Genomic DNA, 21,034 nt, shown 5'->3' on the forward strand with positions numbered 1-21,034 from the left:
ATTTTTTTAATCCTTTTTAATTTTCTTGTTGAAGCAGCAGTTTTAATCGTGTAATTCACCCAAAAATGAACAGACCCTTAAGAGATGGAGCAGATAGTCAAGAGCCTAATTTTATTCACTTGTCTTGCTCTCTCTCTTTGCTTTATATTTAAAACAGATCTTGAGCTTCAGACACGAATGAGCCTACAGTGTGGCACTATGGAGAAAGAAGGCTTCCTCTTACTCCACAGGACCAAGGACAAGTGTATACCCATGACATCACCCTTTAAGAAGTACTATGTCACGCTTAGTAAAGACACTCTGTCCTACTCGCGGGCGCAACACTCTAAGGTAGGTAGCACTGATGGCGTGACTTTAAAGGTATAGTTCACCCAAAAATTAAAATTCTGTCATTAATTACTCACCCTCACGTCGTTCCAAACCCGTAAGACTTTTGTTCATCTTCAGAACACAGATGAAGGTCTTTTTTATTAAATCTGAGAGCTTTCTGTCCCTCCATTGACAACAACTTAACTACCACTTTGACACTTTAAAAGTTCATAAAGAGATCGTAAAACCTATCGATATGAATTGAGCGGTTTAGTCCAAATTTTCTGAAGACTCAAACGCTTTATATGATAAACAGATTTAATTTATTCTTGTCACACATAAACATTCATCAACTCACACATCCGTTGTGGTAAACAGAAGCTCAAGCATGTTCGCTTGACTTTTGAGAACCAATGAGGTTCATTTTTGTGTTACGCACAACATTTGATCTTCAGTAAGAACCAATGAGGTTTATTCTCGTGTGTTACGCACCACATTTGAGCTTCCGCAAGAACCACGTTCTTTACGGTCTTGTGCGTCAAGCAGGTTCGGTTGAGCTTCTGTTTGTTTTCAGTCATCAATGTGAATTAAAGAGCCACTACAACAAGGAAGCTGTATTCCCTAAAATGGAGATTCTTTGTAACTTTGTGTGAGCAGCGCAAAAGTGGCAAAAAAAAGTCTATAGAAACACCCATATATACAGTATATAAGCTATGTTAAGACCTTTTTGCCAATAATAATGAACGTAACTTTTCAAGAAACTAGTGCAAATATAAATTGATTTTTTAACTTTGTTTTTAATACACTGCATGTTTTGCTAACTGTTTTCTCATCTTTCTTTCGCTGATCTGAACTTACAAATTAGCTCCCATAGTTTTCATTTAAGCGGGGGCAGGGCTAGCAGCAGTGTGTTCTCATTGGCTACTGAGTTTTTGATTGACAGCTTCTTGACCTGGAATTTAAGATGTCAGTGTTGTTCACATGTGTGGATGTAAGCGTCTGTAAGCAGGCTTTCTATTTCATTTTAGTGATATTAAGTTATGAGTTTTGTATTTAAAAGTTTATCTGTATTTATCTGCTGCTACTGCTTTGTCGACAGAAGCTTTTAGGAGCACAAGAGATCTATTCAGTCTATTCAGGTCTAATTGTACATTTACGTACTGTATATAATACAGACAATATTGTATGGAGTCCAATGTTTTCAGAGAATATTTGTTTATTCTTGATGATTCTTCTGCATTGTAGGCTCTGATTAGGTTGAGCTGTTACAATTAAAAGAGAATACTAGTATATGTGTGTGATATATTCATCATAAGAAAGTCTCACTTCAACCAGGTAATCAGGGTTGGCAACCATGGCCATCACACTACTCCTCTTTAGCATATGCATTTACACCATCACAATTAATGATCACTTAATAAAGAGGAATTTAAACAATATGAAAATTACAATCTTGGCTTACTGTCAGATGATACATACCTCTAAGGGTATTTCATTATATATGTCACACAAAGAATGTTCTTGTTGCCATTTTTTTTTCATGCTGATAATTTTATTTAGTTATTTAATTTAGTTAATATTATATTCTAACATTTAAAATTGGAAATACATTTTCAACAATCAACAACAATTTCAATTGTGACTTATAAAACCAGTTGAATGAACGTAATTGAAAATATAAATTAATTCAAATAAATTTACATTCTTTATTGTCACTAAAGCATATACACAAGTATCAAAGTGAAAGTCTTGGATGCAATTATGTTGTGGGCGAAAGGGGGTCAAACACAGTATTAGTGTGGTGTTCCTAATAATCCTTTAGGTGAGTGTACATGACTATACAAAATGCACAAGAACAAATACAGAATACATATTTAAAATTCATATACATTTTAAATGATGCAATGATCATTTGAATAGTTCCTGTTACACTAAAAGTAACAAAACAGTAAATGGGTGGGTACAAGGATAGTCCACCCAAAAACAATTCTCTCATCATTTACTCACTTTCATGCCATCCCAGATGTGTATGACTTTCTTTCTTCACATTTGCAGAGATGGATTACTTTCCTAAAAATCTTAATTCGCATTTATTTCCTGTAAATTCCTGTAAAAAAGAAAGTAAAATGCATCTGGGACAGCATGAGGGTGAGTAAAATATATTGAGAATTTTTATTTTTGGGTGAACTAATGGCTTGAACTGATCCAAGATCAGCATAGACTAATAAGAATAAAGTGCAACCTCTTGTGTACTTGTGAACTGTGTTTGTTTTAATCTAGAGCACCAAAGAAATTAAAATATTTGTATAATATATAATAATATCAGGTATCTGAAGATCAAGATCCCAGTCATTATAAAGGTGATGTGTCTGAACAAAGTAAGATTCTTGTCTGATGTGGACAGTGGATCTCTAGTACTAGCACTCCATCCACTGTGACAGCATCAGCATTTTGTTTATGGAAAAGTCTCTCCACTCCCTGGATAATGAGAAAGGACATGTATTATAATCTAACAATTCGAACTGCTGTGAACTCCCAAGTCAAAAAATGTGCCTGCGTTTTTTTAAAAGTTTTTTTTAGTTTCACAGATATTTTATTCAGTTTCAATTTATATTTACACTAGTTTCTTGAAAAGTTACGTTCATTCTTATTGGCATAAAGGTAATTCAATATTAAACAGGCTCTGGTTTCTGAATCTAGAAGAGCTCGTCTATTTCGCTGCCAAAGATCCGGGCGGTAGAGAAGGTGGAGGAGAAGTGCTTCGGTAATGCCAACGTCATGCAGATTATCTCAAGCGAAGACTCGGGCCAGCAGGAAACCCTGTACCTCGACTGCAAAGTTAGTATTGCACTGGATTCACAAATAAAATGTGAATGTGGCTATTCATAGACACTGACTCATATGTGTTTGTTGTTGGTGAGATTGTAAGAATGGGCCCTGAAAAACCTCAAATGGGTTATTTGATGTCTCATTGTTTCATTGTTTTATACTCTTTGACTCTTTGCCTCTCTTTGTAACTGTAGAGTGTAAATGAGTTGAATCACTGGCTGTCAGCTTTGAGGAAAGCCTGCAGTCACAACACGAACACTATGAGCTGTTATCATCCTGGCATCTATAAAGCAGACAGATGGAGCTGCTGCCATCAGAAGGAGAAATCAGGTACTGCAAATATTAGATGTACAAGCAAGCCAGGCTTGTGATCTGTTTGGGAAAAGTCTATTATGCTCACTAAGGCTGCATTTATTTGATCAAAAATCAAAGTAGGATATTGTGAAATAATATTACAGTTTAAAATAACTGTTTCCTATTTGAATATACTTTGAAATGCTATTTGTTCTTGTGATGGCAAAGCTGAATTTTCAGCATCATTACTCCAGACTTCAGTGTCACGTGATGCTTCAGAAATCATTCTAATACAGTATGCTGATTTGCTGCTCAAGAAAACATTTCCTATTTTTAATTTCAATGTTGAAAATGGTTGTGCTGCTTAATATTTTTGTAAAAACCAAGACATTCATGATTCTCTGATGAATAATACGTTTAAAAGAGGATTTATTTGAAATAGAATTCTTAAGATTATAAATGACTTAAGAGTTATTTAGACTCATTCAATCAATCAATCAAAATATATTTCAGGAATACTGTTCCACAAAGTCACAATAGCATGACAGATGATCTTTTCTTCATTCCATGATATATATACAATGCCAAGGATAACTGAACAATACACTCCACTGGCTCAAAGCCCCACATCTCAGATCCATAATACAAAATGGGTGCAACCATGTGGTCGAACAAATACAACGCTTGGTTACAGCTACTTTTATGGTTACAAACAAACCTTAATAAAGAAAGCATTGCCTTCTCACCTTGCTTTGCTGAGTGTTGTTGAGTTTTCCACCATGATAATTATGGTGTAAACCACATACCGAGATATTTATAAGCATTAACCACTTCAATCTGCTCACCAGCAAAACATCATTGTTCATTCTTATTTAAAAAGCCCCCTCTTCTAAAAACCATAACTTTTGTTTTACTCAAATTCACTCTCATACCGTAACTATTACAGAATATTTCGAGCTGTACAATTTCCCTCTGAAATCCACCAATTGTATCAGACACATTAGCCGTATCATTAGCATACAACAAGGTCTGCACTTCTGTGATACTTTCAATCTTAATACCTTTACCTTTACAGTTTAGCATAGTTATATATTCATTTAGGAAAAGAATAAACAAAAGAGGACTCACCATACAGCCCTGTTGTGCACCAATGGTACAGCCAAAATATGCAGTTAAACCATCCTTTCACACATGATTTAAGTTTAGGAGGAAAGTACAGGAGACTATTTAGACTTATTGGCAGGTTTATGTTGTTATATTCACCACGTTGTTTCTGAATTCTAAGGTGTGCACAACAGACCGATCTGTGCATGATATTCAAGTACCGCGAGAACAATTAGAGAGCGGGCGGCTCTGTATGCTTTCAAATCGCACTTGCGGTAATTCGATGTTATACAAAGATCAGTCCGTGAGTTGAACACACCTCTAGTTTCTTGGGTTTAAGTTTCGGTCTCATTAGTTCCCTTGCTTTCTGATTGCCTTGTTAGTTTCCATGGTTACTGATTATGTTTGCCACCATTTTCTTGTTTAGTTTCTTGTATATATAGGGTGCTTAAACGGAAGGCTGCATCTCAGGGGCTCTTTACACAATACCGTTTTGTGTCGTTAATATAAAGATTTTTAATACAAAATTAAGTTAAAATAGTATTTTCATGCCGTGACCATGGGGGCGGGAACATGTGTGACGTCGCCATGCGCACTTACTAGAGTAGACGGTCTCATTCTAGTGTTCATTGCTGAGGAGGATTCTAGCCTAAGAAGCCTCTAAAAGACTGGTCCTCAAAATGGACACAGCCTTCTGTTTGAGAAGGACCCATAGTGCTGTGTTGTCCTCCTCGGTTTGTCGGTTATTGTTCTTGTGTTAATGCAAGCTGTTGTGCTGTCTTTTGTTTCTCGTGTTCATTCTTGTGAGCTATCCAGTTAAACTGCTGTTTTAAGGATCCCTTTAGCTGCTCTCTTTAATTTCCATTGCTATGTGACAATTATAGACTTATTTCAAATGTCTTTTTAATTGAATGCATCCTTGCAAAATAAAAGTATTAAAAAACATTTCAATCTTACTAAACTGCACTGATGATCCCTTTGTTCATAGACCAAGGCTGTGATAAAACCAGACATGGAGTAACTCTGCAGGAATGGTATGACCCACTCGACCCAGACCTGGAGGCTCAGCTCATCTACCAACATCTCAGGAGTGTCCAGCATGCCATGCGGTAAGGTTGCATTAACATAACGGGCCTGTGTATTTAATTATGACAGCTGAAATGATTGATTCAAGCCCATAATTCTATCAAATAATAATATCAAATAGAATTAAATTATCCAAAGCAGTTCAACATACATGTCAGCTTGGTAATAACTTCTAAATTTGTGTAAATTACCTATAGGTCCAGGCCATCTATAAATGATGTTTTGTACTTTTTTGCAGAGATAAGTATTTTAAGTTGAGAGAGCAGCAGGGAGTTGAGGAGGCAGATTCAGTAAGAGGTAAGTTATCAAGCCCGCCAAGTTCCTGCTTTTCTTTCAGCAATGTTATCATTAAGTATAAATAATAGATGAAAAACTTAGTGCCCCTATTATGCTATTTTAAAAATTTTGAGGTCTCCTACAATGGGTTTACATGCATCCAAAGTCAAAAAACACATTGCAGCATCACCTCTTTTTTCACAGTGTCTGAAAAGTTAAATAAAGGATTCTGTCCTAGTTTTGCAGACATTTTACATTGACAAACAGCCATATAACACACTACATGTAAAATAGGGACACTTTAAGTTGGAGTACTCCTATATAATGCCATGCACACTAGGGCTGTCACTTTTTATTCGATTTTCGAATATGCATTCGAACATGACGTGAAATATCCGTATTCGAACTATAAATAAACTATCCGGTTTTTAAAGTGCCATGTTTAGCACATTTTCTACAGTCTATGATTAGACCGTTTTTTGTTTTTTTATTATTGTTTGCCATCTCATCCAGGAGCGGGCGCTCTAAACGTATTGTAGCGTAAGCCCATGACCAAATCAAGCGAATAATAGCCTACCTATTTTGAAAATGGAAGATAACGCACAGAACGACAGCCCGAGCGGAGAATTACGACCTCAACTCATCTAAAAAGTCGAGTCTGGAAATATTTTGGGTTCTACAGCTACACTGTATACCATTTCTCTCAACATTGACGCGCAAATCTGTGTGTGCCAGGCACGTGTGCGCGCACTGAGCGCGTGTTCTCCACCGCGGGGAACATCGCCAATAAAAAGAGAGCCGCACTTGACCCAGATCAAGTTGATAAATTGGTGTTTCTAGCAAACAATATTAAGAAATTAATTGAAATAAGAAATGAGGCTAGGCTATAGGCCTTACTCCTGCTGTTTAAGCCGTCACGTTATTGTTTGTGCCGTGCTGTTCCGATGCAGTTTTTTTCCATGTAGCCAGTGGCACTTTATATAGATTAAATTGATAACCTGCTGTTTAAAACATTAAGTCAAAAAAAAGGGCGGGGGGGTTCTGTCATGCTCGTAGAAATTCGAATATATTCGAATACATTACTTGATATTCGATAACCGTACATTACTTGATATTCGATAACCGTACGAATTAGATTTTTCTCAAAAGTGACAGCCCTAATGCACACCTGAATCAATTGTATGTGTGTTGGATGAAATTGCAATATAAAATAAAAATGTATAAATCCCCCACTCCAAAAATACTTTAAATGTGTCCAAGCACATTTAAAAACATAGAGTACAATCATCAATCACCCCACAAATAAATCGTGAGTTGCTTTCCTGGATTGAACCTCTTCAAACTCTTTTACCTATGGGACTTAATGATACATTTTTCCTTAATGTGACGTAATAAAAAAGTGCCTATTATTAGCATAGTTTGTATTTTTTGGTAATATAGGTTTATTTGTGTCTCGGTGTTAATTGTTTTTGTGAAATGTGACTTATTATGTGGCAATTATTATTAATTATTATTATTAAAGCTAAATAGAAATGTTAAAAATGATCAAAATTAAGTATGACAAAAGCACATAACGAAAGTATTAGTCTCCCTGTGGTGAAAATCAAGCTTTTTATGTTGTTTATATGTCTATGTGGTGTTTTTAATGTGTTTTAAGACAAACCATGTCAAAATTCACAAGTTTACGCCATTGTTGAGTATTTTATGGATCTGCAGTGAACCAAAGACAGTCTCATTTGCTAATTGGACTAATTTGCATATTCATAGCTCCGCCTGTACTAAATGAGACAAGTGTGTAGGTTTAAATTCAAGCTATTTTAAGGCACGAAGAAATATTTTTCAAGGAAAAAGACGTTTTTGGTGATCAAAGATGAGTTTTAAAGGATACAATTATTGATTACAGGGGGACTTTAAAACCTAAAATGAAATTTGAGGAAAAAACTATAATAATATATAAACAACAGTAATTTCCATTTAATGAACCATTAGTTCTCCTGATATCAATGCATTGATCTTACAGACCAGAAGAAAGAGGATGGACTATCAAATCTCTTCAGTATTCTCCAAGACCTACACGATGCACATGCAGCGGTGGAGGAAGAGGAAAGACTGAAGAATAAAAACTTTTTCTTGGAATTACAAACGTAAACAAAAGGACTTTTTGCTTTGCATTTCATAATTCACAGTGTCATTCAGTCACTGAGCGCATTAAGGCGGGATTCAGAACCTGCTATTATTTGACACATCTAAAAAAGAGCTGTAAGTTGGATTAGTTCACGTGTTCTTGAACTTTTGAACCGATTTTTGGTGCATAGGTGCATATTTAGAGGGCTGTGATCACAATCCCTTTATTAAGGATAGTCGTGGTGTGTATTTGGTATTAAGGTAAGCTGAATTTCAGCATAGTTACTGCAATGATTCCAGTAGGTTGGTAACTCAAAAACAGTGTATTGTTGGCATTTCTGCAGGTTTTACATGCATTCAGACATGCTATATTTGTTTTAACTTTGATTTTCCTTTGTAATGGTATTGTTCGCCATTCTTCTTTAATTTAATTGTATGCATGTCAGCTTTTCCTTTATACAATTTTTACATCAAATCAATTTTTTAAAAATGTTTATAGATTTTAAAGATGATTTTTTTAAATATTTTTTTTAATCTATAGGGGAGAAATAGTTTATTCTTGGATCTAAATGCCATCAACACTGCCATTCCTGCTGTCTCAATGCCTTGTTTGTATCATGTCATGTTTTGGATGTATTGATGTTCTGTCTTTTTATGATATGTACCCTAAACAAGTATGCATTGTGCATTTCACAAAAACTTAGAAAATGTTCATAGTGTTTTTTATTATGAAAAAATAATATTTTTCTTCTTAAAATATGGTGATAGTAAATCTCCACTAGGTGGCAATACATTGTTACTTATTCGAAAGCTGGATTCAGCCCTCGGTCACAGTATAGCTGTGCTTGTAAATACAAGACTAGTTTTAGAAGATTATCAAGAACTTCTCTATTGGATGGTGTTTAAAATTATCGTATTTAAGTCAAGTCGTATTTAATTATGTGCACTACACAAATCTCTAACAAACACAATGCATAATGTAAGTTCAGACTTTAATTGTATGATTTAACTATCAACGATGTAGTAAGTAAATTCACAATTGTCTGTCTTCATAAACTCACCTTCATATTGCTTGAAACTTGTATGATTTTCATTCTTGCACAGAAAACAACTGCTGCCCAGTTGCATTAATTCATGATAACTGTTAATAAATTTAAGTCTTGGATATTCTGCAAAATTTCGCTTTTGTTTTCCATGGAAGAAAGTGTTTATGGCTTTGTATACTCCGTGTTTAGGAAATAAAACTGGAATTGTTTTTATATGAAAAATTAGTTAATATAATCACTGAGCATGTGATCAAGTCAGGTGACAGTATTTGGGCAATGTACTGTAAATTATGAATTGAGTATATTATTTACTTGAACATTCAGATCACATTATTATTATTATTTGTGTTTATTAATTCAATTGTGAATTAATGTATTATTCATTTCTCATCCTTGTTATTAGTTTGAGACTGATGTTTTGGGCATTCTGCATTTACAGCTTATAATGAGTCAGTTAAAGTGGTGCCTTATGTTTAAAAGAAAGAATGTGCTTCCTGTTTATCTTCAGTAGTCGTTTGAAACATGACCAGCGCTCTGTTATTTTCTCTTTCTTTCTCCACCTCTCTCGGTCGGTTTTCCTCTCCCTGTGTTTTCTTTTGATGGAAACACATTATTGTGTTGCACTCCCTTCTGTACTATTAAAGACAGGCACTATTATTTCACATGCTAAATAGGAGGGACTGGTTGGAGGATTTTTTTTAGGTAGTACAGCTGAGCTATGTGTTCTTGTGTATCAGAGATGATGCTTATTTTGAAATGGAAATAGCATGCAAGAATTTTTGATTATGAGGAATTTAATAACTAACCAGCTGATGATTTTTTTTCCTCCTGAAATGGAGTTGGTTATACAGTAATATTGCTGGATCTTCATCTTGTTCTACTTTTCTGACCTTTTCCTCAGCTATTTTAAAGCCATTTAAGCATGTTTTATTTTCCTCGTGATCAAGAACATGTTTGTGGAAGTGTGTTCATGCAGCAATCAATAAAAACGGCATGGCAATTAAAACATCTCTCGCCTTCTTTCTCTTTGTTTTCTGTTTTTTGACTAATTGCTTTTGTTCCTCTTATGTAAGTTGCTTTGAATAAAAGTGTCTTTTAAATGCATGCAAATATATCCTCTTTTAACATTGAGGAATATCTGTGGGACTCTTGAAAACCTTAACAACGTATTTCAAAAGTAAAAATCTGTTTTTATTATGGTTTTAATGTTAATAGTTTTTATGTATCACACAAATACTTGGAGCTATTTACATGTATGCTATTTAGACCTTTTTTTTTTTTAGGGGTTGCAAATTTTTTTTTTTTCTATCATTTTTTCATATTTATATTATATTTTTCTTACTGATTGAGGTGCTGATTGTATTTCAATGCAGTGTTGTTTGCAACAAAAAATCATAAAACAGCACATGTAATTGGCCTATTTAATATAATCTTTTTTTTTTTAATCCTTTAAAAAATCTAAATATATGTGCCTGTGTTGTGGGCAGTTTTGGTCTTTATTCATTCATGGCCGGAAATGCATAAATTCCACAGCAGCTGGACATTCCGGAATTTGTTGCAGCCAAGATTCAGTTTATAAAAACATGGTGACAACTTAAATAGAATTTACATCAAACAACTCTAAATCATTTAGGCTACATGTCTTGATATTTACTCATTGTAATTACATTTCTATTTTATTTTATTTATTTATTTATTTATTTAAACCAGCCCTGGTCCGCATTTGTGTTGAAAAAACTGTCATACAGACAAATCGTAAATATATTTCCAGTGTGATCGCTACTATAATTTATTTCGCTTATCAGTCGAATCCGGAAAAAATTTCCGAAAAGACCGGTTTTGTTCAGCCAATTCATTGAAAAGATTCGACTCAAATGAACGATTCGCGAATCGGACATCTCTCAACGGCCCCCTGCCTGAAGGCTTTTACCCCTCCTGCTTAATGAGCCTCATCTATTCTATTCAAGAACCATTTGCTCACCACTGACACACTTTCAGGACATTTCTCGGCATTTGTGTAAAGGAGCTTTCCTAAAATGTGCCGGCGCCTGTGAACCTCGCCTCCTGTCCCAATCCCACTGCCAGTTTTGGCTCAGCATCCATATTTTTCGCATCCGTGTGGGAGAGAAAAAGAGAGAGAGCGGAGCGAAGGGAGTGGCAGACGCTGACAAATCTCATGCCGGGAAGCCGACTGAGCCATCCCTGATTCCCTGCACAGATTCATCTGAAGTTCGCAGGCACCGACTTCTTTTCAATTCACAGGATTTGGACTTCATAAGGTAAAAGTGCTGTTTGTGTTGTAAGAACGGGTCGCGTTTGTGTTGCTTGACAGGGGCGTGTGAAGAGGGTCGCGAATGCGCCGCAGTGAAGAGCCAAAACAATAGAGCAGCAGAGTCTACGGCGCAGAAATGAGCTAGCACAATAAACTTCCGTCTCTTTTAGGGTACATTAAACGGGTTTTGCTGTATTAATCTCTGTTTTTAAGTGGAATTCACGTACTGAGTTTTTAACGGAGTTAATTTGGGGTTTGGAAGGCAGCTGTGGTGACAGCATGTCGAAACTGCCGACCTCACTGGATAATGGGTTTCATTTCACAGATATGCTAGAGTGACCTTGCTAGATTACTGATTTATCACTTAGGAAATATTGCATTAGCGAAAACAACGCGTTTACAGTCTGTCAGTGTCTATTACATTGTTACCGTTGCATTCAAACAATAAAATGTGTTTTTTTGTGTGTGTGTGTCCTCCTTTGCCCTGAAGCATCACATTATTGATGCTGTGGCTCAGTATCTTGTTAATGAACTGACATGGGCCATGCAAGGCCATTCATTTAGCAAACTGCACCCAGTCAATAGGATATGTGTATTGGCCTTAGCCTCATTGTTTGTGTTGAATGCTCATGATGGTTGTTTTCAGTCCCACAGGTACAATGGAGAAGGATATTCGCCATCCTCACATTTAGTGCCTCTATTATAAAGAAAACCCTTAATAAGCTGCGAAACTTGACGTTTCTCCAGTGGACATAATGAACATGCTGAAGTCCAGTGGCTTGAAGATCCCTGGCAGGGGTCCTAAACACTCCAGTCCAGTGGGACGAACAACTGCTGGCCCATCAACCAGTCCTGCGGCTCAAAAAGACAGTAAGTCAGCTTCTTTTTGTCCGGACCCTCTACGAGCAATGTCTCATCATATTACCCGTCACCAGGACCAGACAGAATCTTCAGTCATTTCTGCACCAGTGTTAGTATTATCTATATACTATTATAGTATTTATTGATATTTTGAATTAGCTTTTATTATTATATTTTTAATTTTAGTTAAATTTTTAGTAATTTTGTTAGTTTTAGTTCAAAATATGTTTGATCTAATATTTTAATTTATTTCAGCTATTGAAAATTACTTTAATAGTTTTAGTTATAGTTAATATCAACACTGTTCTCCATTGATTTTTATGAATGGGGGAGGGGGTGGATTTGAGCATGATAAAATGCATTAAACAAAGCTAAGTGTACCTGCCTATAATGAACAAGCCTAAATAATTCATGAAATTATTAAAGGAAGTGAACTTCTGCAGAGATCTGTGACACTTTCTCCTGAATTCTATGGTTGCAGATCCCAGCTTGTTACCATTAAAATACTATCATGATTTTTTTAGACATTTTTGACATGTTTATGTGGAATACCATGGTATATGAGCATGGGTATCATTCACTGCAACGGTAGATATCAAAATTGTTTCAGGATTCTCAAGTTTTATCAAAAGCTTGGAGTGAGATCACATGTGGTTAGGGGAGGAGCCCTAATGGAGCCCCGCCCCCTAATTTTACTCATTGTTCATAATTAACCAGCACAAATTGAAATTATAACAACTTGTAAATCTGATAAATGACAGAGCAATTCATCACATCAAATTTACTCTTTAATGTTATATTTCAAAATTATAAATATACAAAAATTACAAAAATATAACAAATTGCTCCAAAACGGTTTGTAAAAACAAAACTTTTTGCATTTTGAATGCGTCTAGTCGAAATGGTATAATGATTTATTGTATGGTGGGACATTGTGAACAAATGGGCATATTAAGAGTATTAAGGTGTGTGTGTGTGTGTGTGTGTGTGTGTGTGTGTAGGCTGTACAAGAGTACACACTCCAGCTTATGAAATGTGTTTTGTGTTGTAAGTGTTTGTTGCACATTTTGATGCCTTTTTTATGCCTAATGTAACTAGAAAGACTATTAATACAGTATAATATATAATTTAAAATAAAATGAATACATCTTCATTCCTTCCCATACCCACTAACATTTCCCTTAGTTTCAGATAACGTAAGCTAGCCAAACTGAGCCAAAGCTTCTGGCCTGGTTGCGAAGTAGTTGTAGAGTTTTTGACTGCATCAATAATAATGTATACGATGGGCTATATATTAAATGTTCTAGCCTAAAAATGTTAGACGAGCTTTCTTCCAACTTACCTTCTCCATCACGACCTGTGTTCGCGCAATGTTGTTGGTTGCCTAGTAACGAACGTACGGTGGCCGAGACTGTTCCGTCAACTTCCGTGTGTTCGCGCATCTATGTTGCCTAGTAACGAACGCAATCTGGCCGAGATACGTGCTGGAGGGAGGAAACTGCACTTTGTGTAGTGCGCCTCATATACAACGTTATATATAAAGCTTGCTGGACAACTTGGTTGGCATTGCCTTTTCAGCATGAGAAATACATGGTGTGGCGTGTGAGCGTGTGAACTGGTTGAATTGCGTGTGTCTCACGGCCAATGCGTGAGACTTAAGAACCCTGATTGTTTTATCATCTAATACCATCGCTGTATTGTAGTACCGCCACAAGTACGTCAGTGGATTTGCAGTGGTGTGATTTGCAGTGGATGTTTTTTTGTCTGAAATTGAACCAGAGAAGCTGAAGTGCATTTTTGCTGCTGTCTACGCTACCATTCAAAAATTTGAGGGCAGTAAGATTTTTTTAATACCTTTATTTAGCAATGACTCATCAAAGTGATCAAAAGTGACAGTAAGGACATATGTTGCAAAAAATATTTCAAATAAATGCTAAAATTTAGCAAATAATGCAAATTTTAAACTTGCCATTCATCAAAGAAGCCTACAAAATATATTGTGGTTTTCACAAACATTATAAGCAGTACAACCGTTTTCAACATTGAAAACATGAATATTAAGCAGCAAATCAGCATATTAGAATGATTTATGAAGGATGATTTAAGAATGTGACACTGAAGACTAGAGTAATGATGCTGGAAATTCAGCTTTGCAATCGCAGGAATAAATAACATTTTATAAATATATTCAAATAGAAAAGCCAGGGCAGATAAGAAATGGCCGGGGCCAGCGTGACCGACGCTCAGGACAATCGACAGAACTATGGTTCCTATCGGGCCAGTGCCGCATCGACACGAAAGTTTATCCTTTGCTCATGTTTTTAAACCTTGCAAATTTAAAAATTCAAGCGCAAAAAGACACAAAAGATAACTCAATTTTACACATTGCGTGACAATTTTTGTGTGCTCACACATCCAAAGCGCACGCACACGGAAAAACACGTTTTAGACCGCGCCCAAATACTTATTTTGAGTTCTTTCACTTCTTCTAATTCACACAAAATTTTATCAAAATGCAAATGTTGGCGAGTATCCTTGTAAACATAGTTAGTTACGTCTTAAATGACCATAAACAGTTGAGAAATAAAACTCTTAAAGGGACAGCAGCCTAATATACCTGCTGCGCTGCTGTATATTTTAAAGTTAATCAATCAACAAAAGTCAAAATAATCGGTCATTACTCTTAGAGTCAACACTCCACCGTGTTTTTGAAATGGGGGTTATTCACGGTCTCCCCTACATTTAGATAGGCGCGTTTTTGTCTCAGTGCATGCATTGTCTAAGTCTGGTAGTGCAGCCGCTAACTTAGCTTAGCATAATGAATGGAATCCTTTGTTGCCGGATAACATGTCGTCAGTAAAAGTGATTAAAAAAACCCCAACTAATTACTTCTTGTGGCCTGTGTATTCACAACGAGTACAAATAGCAATGCAGATTAAGACTAGGTGATTTCCGAGGGCAGATATTGACTTGGGAATATATTGGGGTGAATTACAGGCGAAGCACCGCTCCTTGGGTGCAGAGATATCGCGCAACACCTGAAATCCCCCAACTTCCTTCAACATAACAGCGTGAATATTAGCTGGCTATTTTTCCTACAGTAGTAGCATAGTAACATAGTGAATGGCGATGAACATGGTGGATTTTGTGAGAGATGAAGAGGGTGACTTCTCAGACAGTCAAGATCCAGAACCATACCTCTACGAACAAGAGTTTTCAGAAGAGGAGCAGCGTGCTTTAGGAATAGAACGACAGGAGAAGGAGGTTGCGATCGCTCAACAGCCTGAGGACTTGAGGATGAGAGTTGGGGGATTTCAGGTGTTGCGTGATATTTCTGCCCCCAAGTACCCGTGCTTCGTCTATGCTTCACCCCAATATAGTCCCAAGTCAATATCCGCCTAGGAAATCGCCTAGTCTTAATCTGCATTACTATTTTTACTCATTTTGAATACACAGGCCACAAGAAGTAATTCGTTTTTATTTATTATTATTTTTTTATCACTTTTACTTACGACATGCTATCCGGCAACAAAGGATTCCATTCATTACGCTAAGCTGAGCTAGCGGCGGCGCTGCCAGACTAAGACAATGCATGCACTGCGACAAAAATTTGTTTGCCCACCTATCTAAATCTAGGGCAGACGGTGAATAACCCCTGTTTCAAAAAACGGTGGCATGTTCCTTTAACCTGAACCAATAACTTTTGTAACTTTAATAAGGATTAATTTATATTTAATTTATACAATCAAGAATATATTTTTACATTTGATCACTTTATTTATGTACCTGAAAACTACTGTTAGGCCTACCTTAAAAGCACTGTTTATTTCATATACATTTTTTGTTCTGTTGTATTCATGTATGCCTGTTGAAACGGTAGACCATTTGAGAAGATCAATGGGTGTAGATCACTTTAATTCTTGACAGTTTGATCTGAATTTTGGTTTATGGTGATTAATGTGCTTAATTATCTTTCGAATCAGATGACAAGCCCTGACACTGGTGACACAGACATTAGTTACATAAATCACAGTGAGCTAATCCCTGCCTCAGTGATGTGGCCGACCTCACATCCAGCCACGACGAGACCAGACCATGTTATTTACATTAGTTTGTGTGTCAGCCAGACTGGAATGCTTTGTTCGTAAAACACACACACACATACAGGAAGTGCAGTGAAAATCAGGAGTTGTACTACTGCTCAAATAAAGAAGTCATCACACATGTGATTCCTAAAGACAAGTTTAAAAAGCCATTTTATGCTAAACTCTTTCTATATCCGCGTTTTTATCTTAACTGCATGAAGAAGAGTGTGTGCTTGTGACAAAAATGTGACTCCAAGAATGCACTTCAAAGTATTTCAGCTAATACTTTTTTAGTGATGTTTCATAAAAACACTTTCATGCAATCTTTGACCATCTTTATAGCTTTGTATGAGCTGTGTGTGTTTAACTTGAATCCATTATCACTTACCTTGACTTATTTCAATATTGTGGATGACATGAATGAAAGGTCCTGAGTAACATGCACTTTCATTATTATAAATGAGTAGCAGCTGCTAAATAGCAAAAAGTCCCATTTCACAGTGACAGAATAGATTATTAAACACCACATGGTTGGTTGATTTTTCAGCATAAAATTTAACAAAACAAATTCTAAAATGAAAGTATTTTATGGTGCTACTGCTAACAACTGTTAATTAATAGTTAAGTATATAAAAATATTCTAGGCTACACCCTAAAATGGCATACCGTTTGACAGTTCATTTATTGCATGTATTACAGATGACATGTTTTTTTTATTCAATAGTCTTTTTGAATTAAGCTGAACATTTGAGGTCATCCAGTATACTATTAAACATTGACATATTCACTTTTAGAATAAGTTCACAGTTAAAATGTGCAGTTTTTTTCTTCCTGGAAACAGACTCTAAATATTGATGACTCATGTTGCACTACAAAGATTTTCGTCCAATCAAATGCCTTCTAGTTTGAGAATGTCCTTCCCATCTGCGACCAACATCAAGTAGCAAATCAATAGATGCTGGATGTGATGTAATTGCTATTTAAAACAGTAAAGGCTTTCAATATTCTCCATCCATCCTTCCAGTTTCAATAGGAAATTCATCAACATAGGAAAGAAATGTAGTCTCTTTAAATGATTTTGTGGCATTTTAGGCTAATTGATTGAAATTAAAGTCTTTTATCTGTAGGTAAAATCATTTCCTTCATTGTGGATTAAGAGTTTTGCAGTGTTTTACAACCAGAAACAGTTTATCATTATTTTGACTGTCATAGCAAATAACATTGTCGCATCAATATTCTCAAACTGAGACAAATTATTTAAAAAATGGTATCCAAAAACATACTTACATTGGTCAATGTACAACATCTAAAAATAAATTAAAAACAAATAATTTCTCACCACATTTGGAACTGTTAAGTTCAAAATTGAGCGCTAATTTTGTAAACCATACTAATGCATTAACCGATTAACAATGTAAACATCCTTTAAATGTTTTTGTTTAAATTTTTTATTTTTTTATTTTATTAAATCCATATATGACTTTCTGGTCATGTAAAATGTGTCATCCGCCCATAGACTGTGGCTCTGTACACTCCCCAAACTATAGTTTCCCTGAAGATTTCAATATGCTCGAAATGAGCATATTGATTCAGACACAAGACGTCACGTCAGTAGCTTTAAAAATGTTTTTAGGCCAAATCATTTTGTATTAAATCTTTATGAATGCTTTGGTCAGCAGTTTTGCTTTAAAATGGGGCCACATAGTTCTTTATTCTATTTTCTTAGTGTAGTTTCTCTGTTTCTCTCAGCCTCAGATGGACCACCACTGGATCATTTACACGTTGTCTAATGGATGATACAGACTGAAATGGCTAATGGCTTCCAATCTGATTGGCTGGCCACAACCAAAATTAGCAAGTCAGGGACTCGCACATCTTCATCAGTTCGCCAGAAAAAGGTCAATTTGGACAAAATGATCTAATTTCGACTGATCTTTTCCAACATACTATCTTCCAGAGCCATCTCATCATTTGAGGGGGAATTGAGGCTTGTATAAACAAGATTGAATTTCGGGATGCTACTCCCTGAATTGTTTGAGTAAAGTTAGCAGCATAAAGTAAGCTTTTTCTTGCCATATTTTATTTTAGATATGATATGAAAGCAAACTTGCCAATTCTGCACTTTCTTCTCGTGTTACAAGCTTGACTTAACAGATGAGAATCAGAGAAGCAATGTGCCGAAATTGCATCTTGTGTAGACATTTTTCCTTGTCCACATTCCTCCGCCAATACGATGCATTTGTAAATGGACATTTTCAGTGCGATGAGGAAACTCAGGGATGAAATTGATAGAACAAGAAAAACAATTATTGTATAGCTAGAGTTAATCCTTCAGTTCGACCTCTTCCATGAGATTTTCATTGATATCATTGGTCAATCAAACAAATAGTCCCGCCCTAAAGTCAAACCATTGCTTGGGCCAATGTTGCTGGGTTTGGCTGGTCAGGATGCTCAAGTATAAGCAGAGCAATGTTATGCTTTTTTTCGGGGAATCAACCTATAAATTACATTTAAATTGCCCTTAAAGGCAAACTATGCAGGAATTCCATTTTTTTGTCAAACAGCGAACCCTAGAGTCGCTGTTGAGTACTTGTATTTAACGTTACTGTCGTAAATACCACTCACGCAGAGTCTCTGCACTTTATAATAATAAAGTAGCCTACCGCGTTTGATGGCTTATAACGTTTTTACATGATTGCTGCTAAATTACAAGTAGCCTAAATAGCCTGTAGCCTAGGTCTACTGTATAATTTCATTTGTGTCTTTGAGTGTAATGTAAACATTACAAAATGCCAGATGACATCAATAAAGTTACATGTACGTCGCATTATTTCGTAACAATGTCCGTTATGATGTCGTTAGACATGATTATTGCAATAGTTGGCAAATTGCGTGTAGGCTTATTTATTTCCTGATAATTATCTGAGATATTGACAACCGTTCTCATGATAATCGCAGGAATCAACTTTAACAGTGAAAGCCTGACCGAGTGGGACTCTTGTCCGGTTCCTCACACGATCAGATTATCTTTTCCTTCACCTAGTCTCTTCCGACCGCATTTTCTTTGCTTTTTTCATCATCGAGTATCACGTCTGAAATGCGCGCAAGTGTCTTCGTGCTTCTTATGTTGTTGTTGATGTGTGTGAGGTCTTTGCCGTAAAGCATGTCGTGATTCTCGCGAGATTTGTCGGGGTTGCTCCTCTTAAACTTGCATTGCTGGTTTTTCCAGTGGCGTCCCCCCCAAGCTTTACTACCAGGATGATTCGCCCTACTATGAGTTTGTTTACCACCGAAATGACTTTGAAGCTGTGATATTAAGGTACAATTCTTGCATAGTGTGCCTTTAATTAAATTTGTACTTGAATATTAAAAAGGGATAAGAAAAAAGGCCTATATAAAAAGTTATACACATTATGAATCCAAGTTTGTTGTTATCAGGAGATACATTTCCATTTTGAACTGAGAAAAATAGGGAGTCTTAGAGGTGGAGGAGTTATCAAGACACCACAAATACCCCTTTTCCACCAAAAAAGAACTGGTTCGGAACTGGTGCTGGTTCAAAGTTGGTTCGGAGTTGGTTCAACTTGCGAACCTTCTCAGAACCTGTTTGTTTTTCCACTGACTAGAGCGTCCAGCGAACGACGTTGTTACGTCACTGTGTACGTTGCCATACTTCTTAGATAGAAACGCTTGCAAACCTACAACATTACTTTAGGATTATCTCTAACTTGTGAAACCAAAAAGGCTTTAAAAACAATTGAAATATGTAAGTCTTTTAACCTTTTCCTTTGATATGTAATCTTTTCTGATTAGTTATGTACCCCTGTCTTGTGTCTTTTTTTCTTTCCATTTATTTGTTCTATATTATGACTGTTTTCTTCTTTGCTTACATAATGTTTTCAATAAAAAAACTAGAAACGCTTGCGCCAACTTCAAGCATAACAATTACAATGGCGGACTACATTGTGTTTCTGCAAATGTTTCTCCTGGCTTTGCGATCCTATGTTATGGTCAGAAAAGATGTTTAGAATACATCTAAACCCGCCCCCAGCCCCCGACGTAAGCATGACGTGGTAAAAGAACGGTTCTAGTGCAGCAAAGAGTTGGTGCCGCTTTGGAACCAGTTTTCCTGGCCGAGAACCGGTTCTTTGGCTGTCGAAACACAAAGAACTGGTTCGCGAGTAGGCACCGGCTCCGAACCGGCTCTCAAAATGCTTTGGTGGTAAAGGGGTAAAAAAGCTTCTGAGAAAGAAGTGTGTGTGTGTGTGTGTGTGTGTGTGTGTGCACGGGGTGGTTAAAGGCTGAGCTGGGGTCATTGTGTTAGCTAGCTTGTGATGCTGAATGGTGGGATTGAGATGGTGGGAGGAGGAGTGCAGGCACAATGGTGAAGTGAGGCTTGTGTTCTTCTCTTCTTCCTGTATCACCCCCCCCCCCCCCCCCTCCCTCACTGATCTACTGTTACCGTAGTAACGCAGCCACATGGGCAAGCAATGCACCAGAGCTTCTGCTCAAGCCCCGCAAAGGGCCGGGACTTCCTGAATGGGCCTAGTTTTCCCTAACATAGCGTAGCGCTCGTGTGCTCCTATTTTGAGTCCCGGCACATGCACAGACAGACTCTTTCCGCTTGTGTTTCACTGCACTGCGCTGAGTGTGCTTTACTGCTGCTCTAATGTGTAATGGACATTTGGAATGTAATGTGTCATCAGCTAGTGAAACAATGGAGCAGCGCTTGAAAAAAAAAAGTAAAT

At 36.5% G+C, this 21,034-nt stretch overlaps 2 protein-coding genes across 8 annotated transcripts in view; both read left to right on the plus strand.

Annotated features, from left to right (window-relative positions):
- Nucleotides 1-10,074, plus strand: part of rasa4 (RAS p21 protein activator 4) — a 47,798-nt gene extending 37,724 nt beyond the window's left edge. The window contains exons 16-21 of the mRNA XM_077206527.1: nucleotides 158-330; nucleotides 3,010-3,147; nucleotides 3,333-3,468; nucleotides 5,525-5,645; nucleotides 5,861-5,919; nucleotides 7,919-10,074. Of these exons, the coding sequence (XP_077062642.1) occupies nucleotides 158-330; nucleotides 3,010-3,147; nucleotides 3,333-3,468; nucleotides 5,525-5,645; nucleotides 5,861-5,919; nucleotides 7,919-8,046 (755 nt within the window). The 3' untranslated portion in view covers nucleotides 8,047-10,074. The remainder of the gene's footprint in view (nucleotides 1-157; nucleotides 331-3,009; nucleotides 3,148-3,332; nucleotides 3,469-5,524; nucleotides 5,646-5,860; nucleotides 5,920-7,918) is intronic.
- An 881-nt stretch (nucleotides 10,075-10,955) lies between these two features.
- clip2 (CAP-GLY domain containing linker protein 2) overlaps nucleotides 10,956-21,034 on the plus strand; it is a 56,589-nt gene continuing 46,510 nt past the window's right edge. For 3 of the 7 annotated variants that reach the window (XR_013195657.1, XR_013195658.1, XM_077206541.1), the window contains exons 1-2: nucleotides 11,004-11,347; nucleotides 11,987-12,210. Coding sequence is in view for 5 of the 7 variants with exons in the window: in XM_077206541.1 (XP_077062656.1) it covers nucleotides 12,096-12,210 (115 nt within the window). In the remaining 2 variants the exon portion in view is untranslated. Of the gene's footprint in view, nucleotides 11,348-11,986; nucleotides 12,211-21,034 lie in introns of all 7 variants that reach the window. The other 4 variants (XM_077206546.1, XM_077206544.1, XM_077206543.1 and 1 more) reach the window with 3 other exon arrangements.

This window comes from Siphateles boraxobius, unplaced genomic scaffold (genome assembly GCF_051911475.1).
Source record: "Siphateles boraxobius isolate OS27281-9 unplaced genomic scaffold, OSU_SipBor_1 56, whole genome shotgun sequence".
NCBI classification, from domain to species: Eukaryota; Metazoa; Chordata; class Actinopteri; order Cypriniformes; family Leuciscidae; genus Siphateles; species Siphateles boraxobius.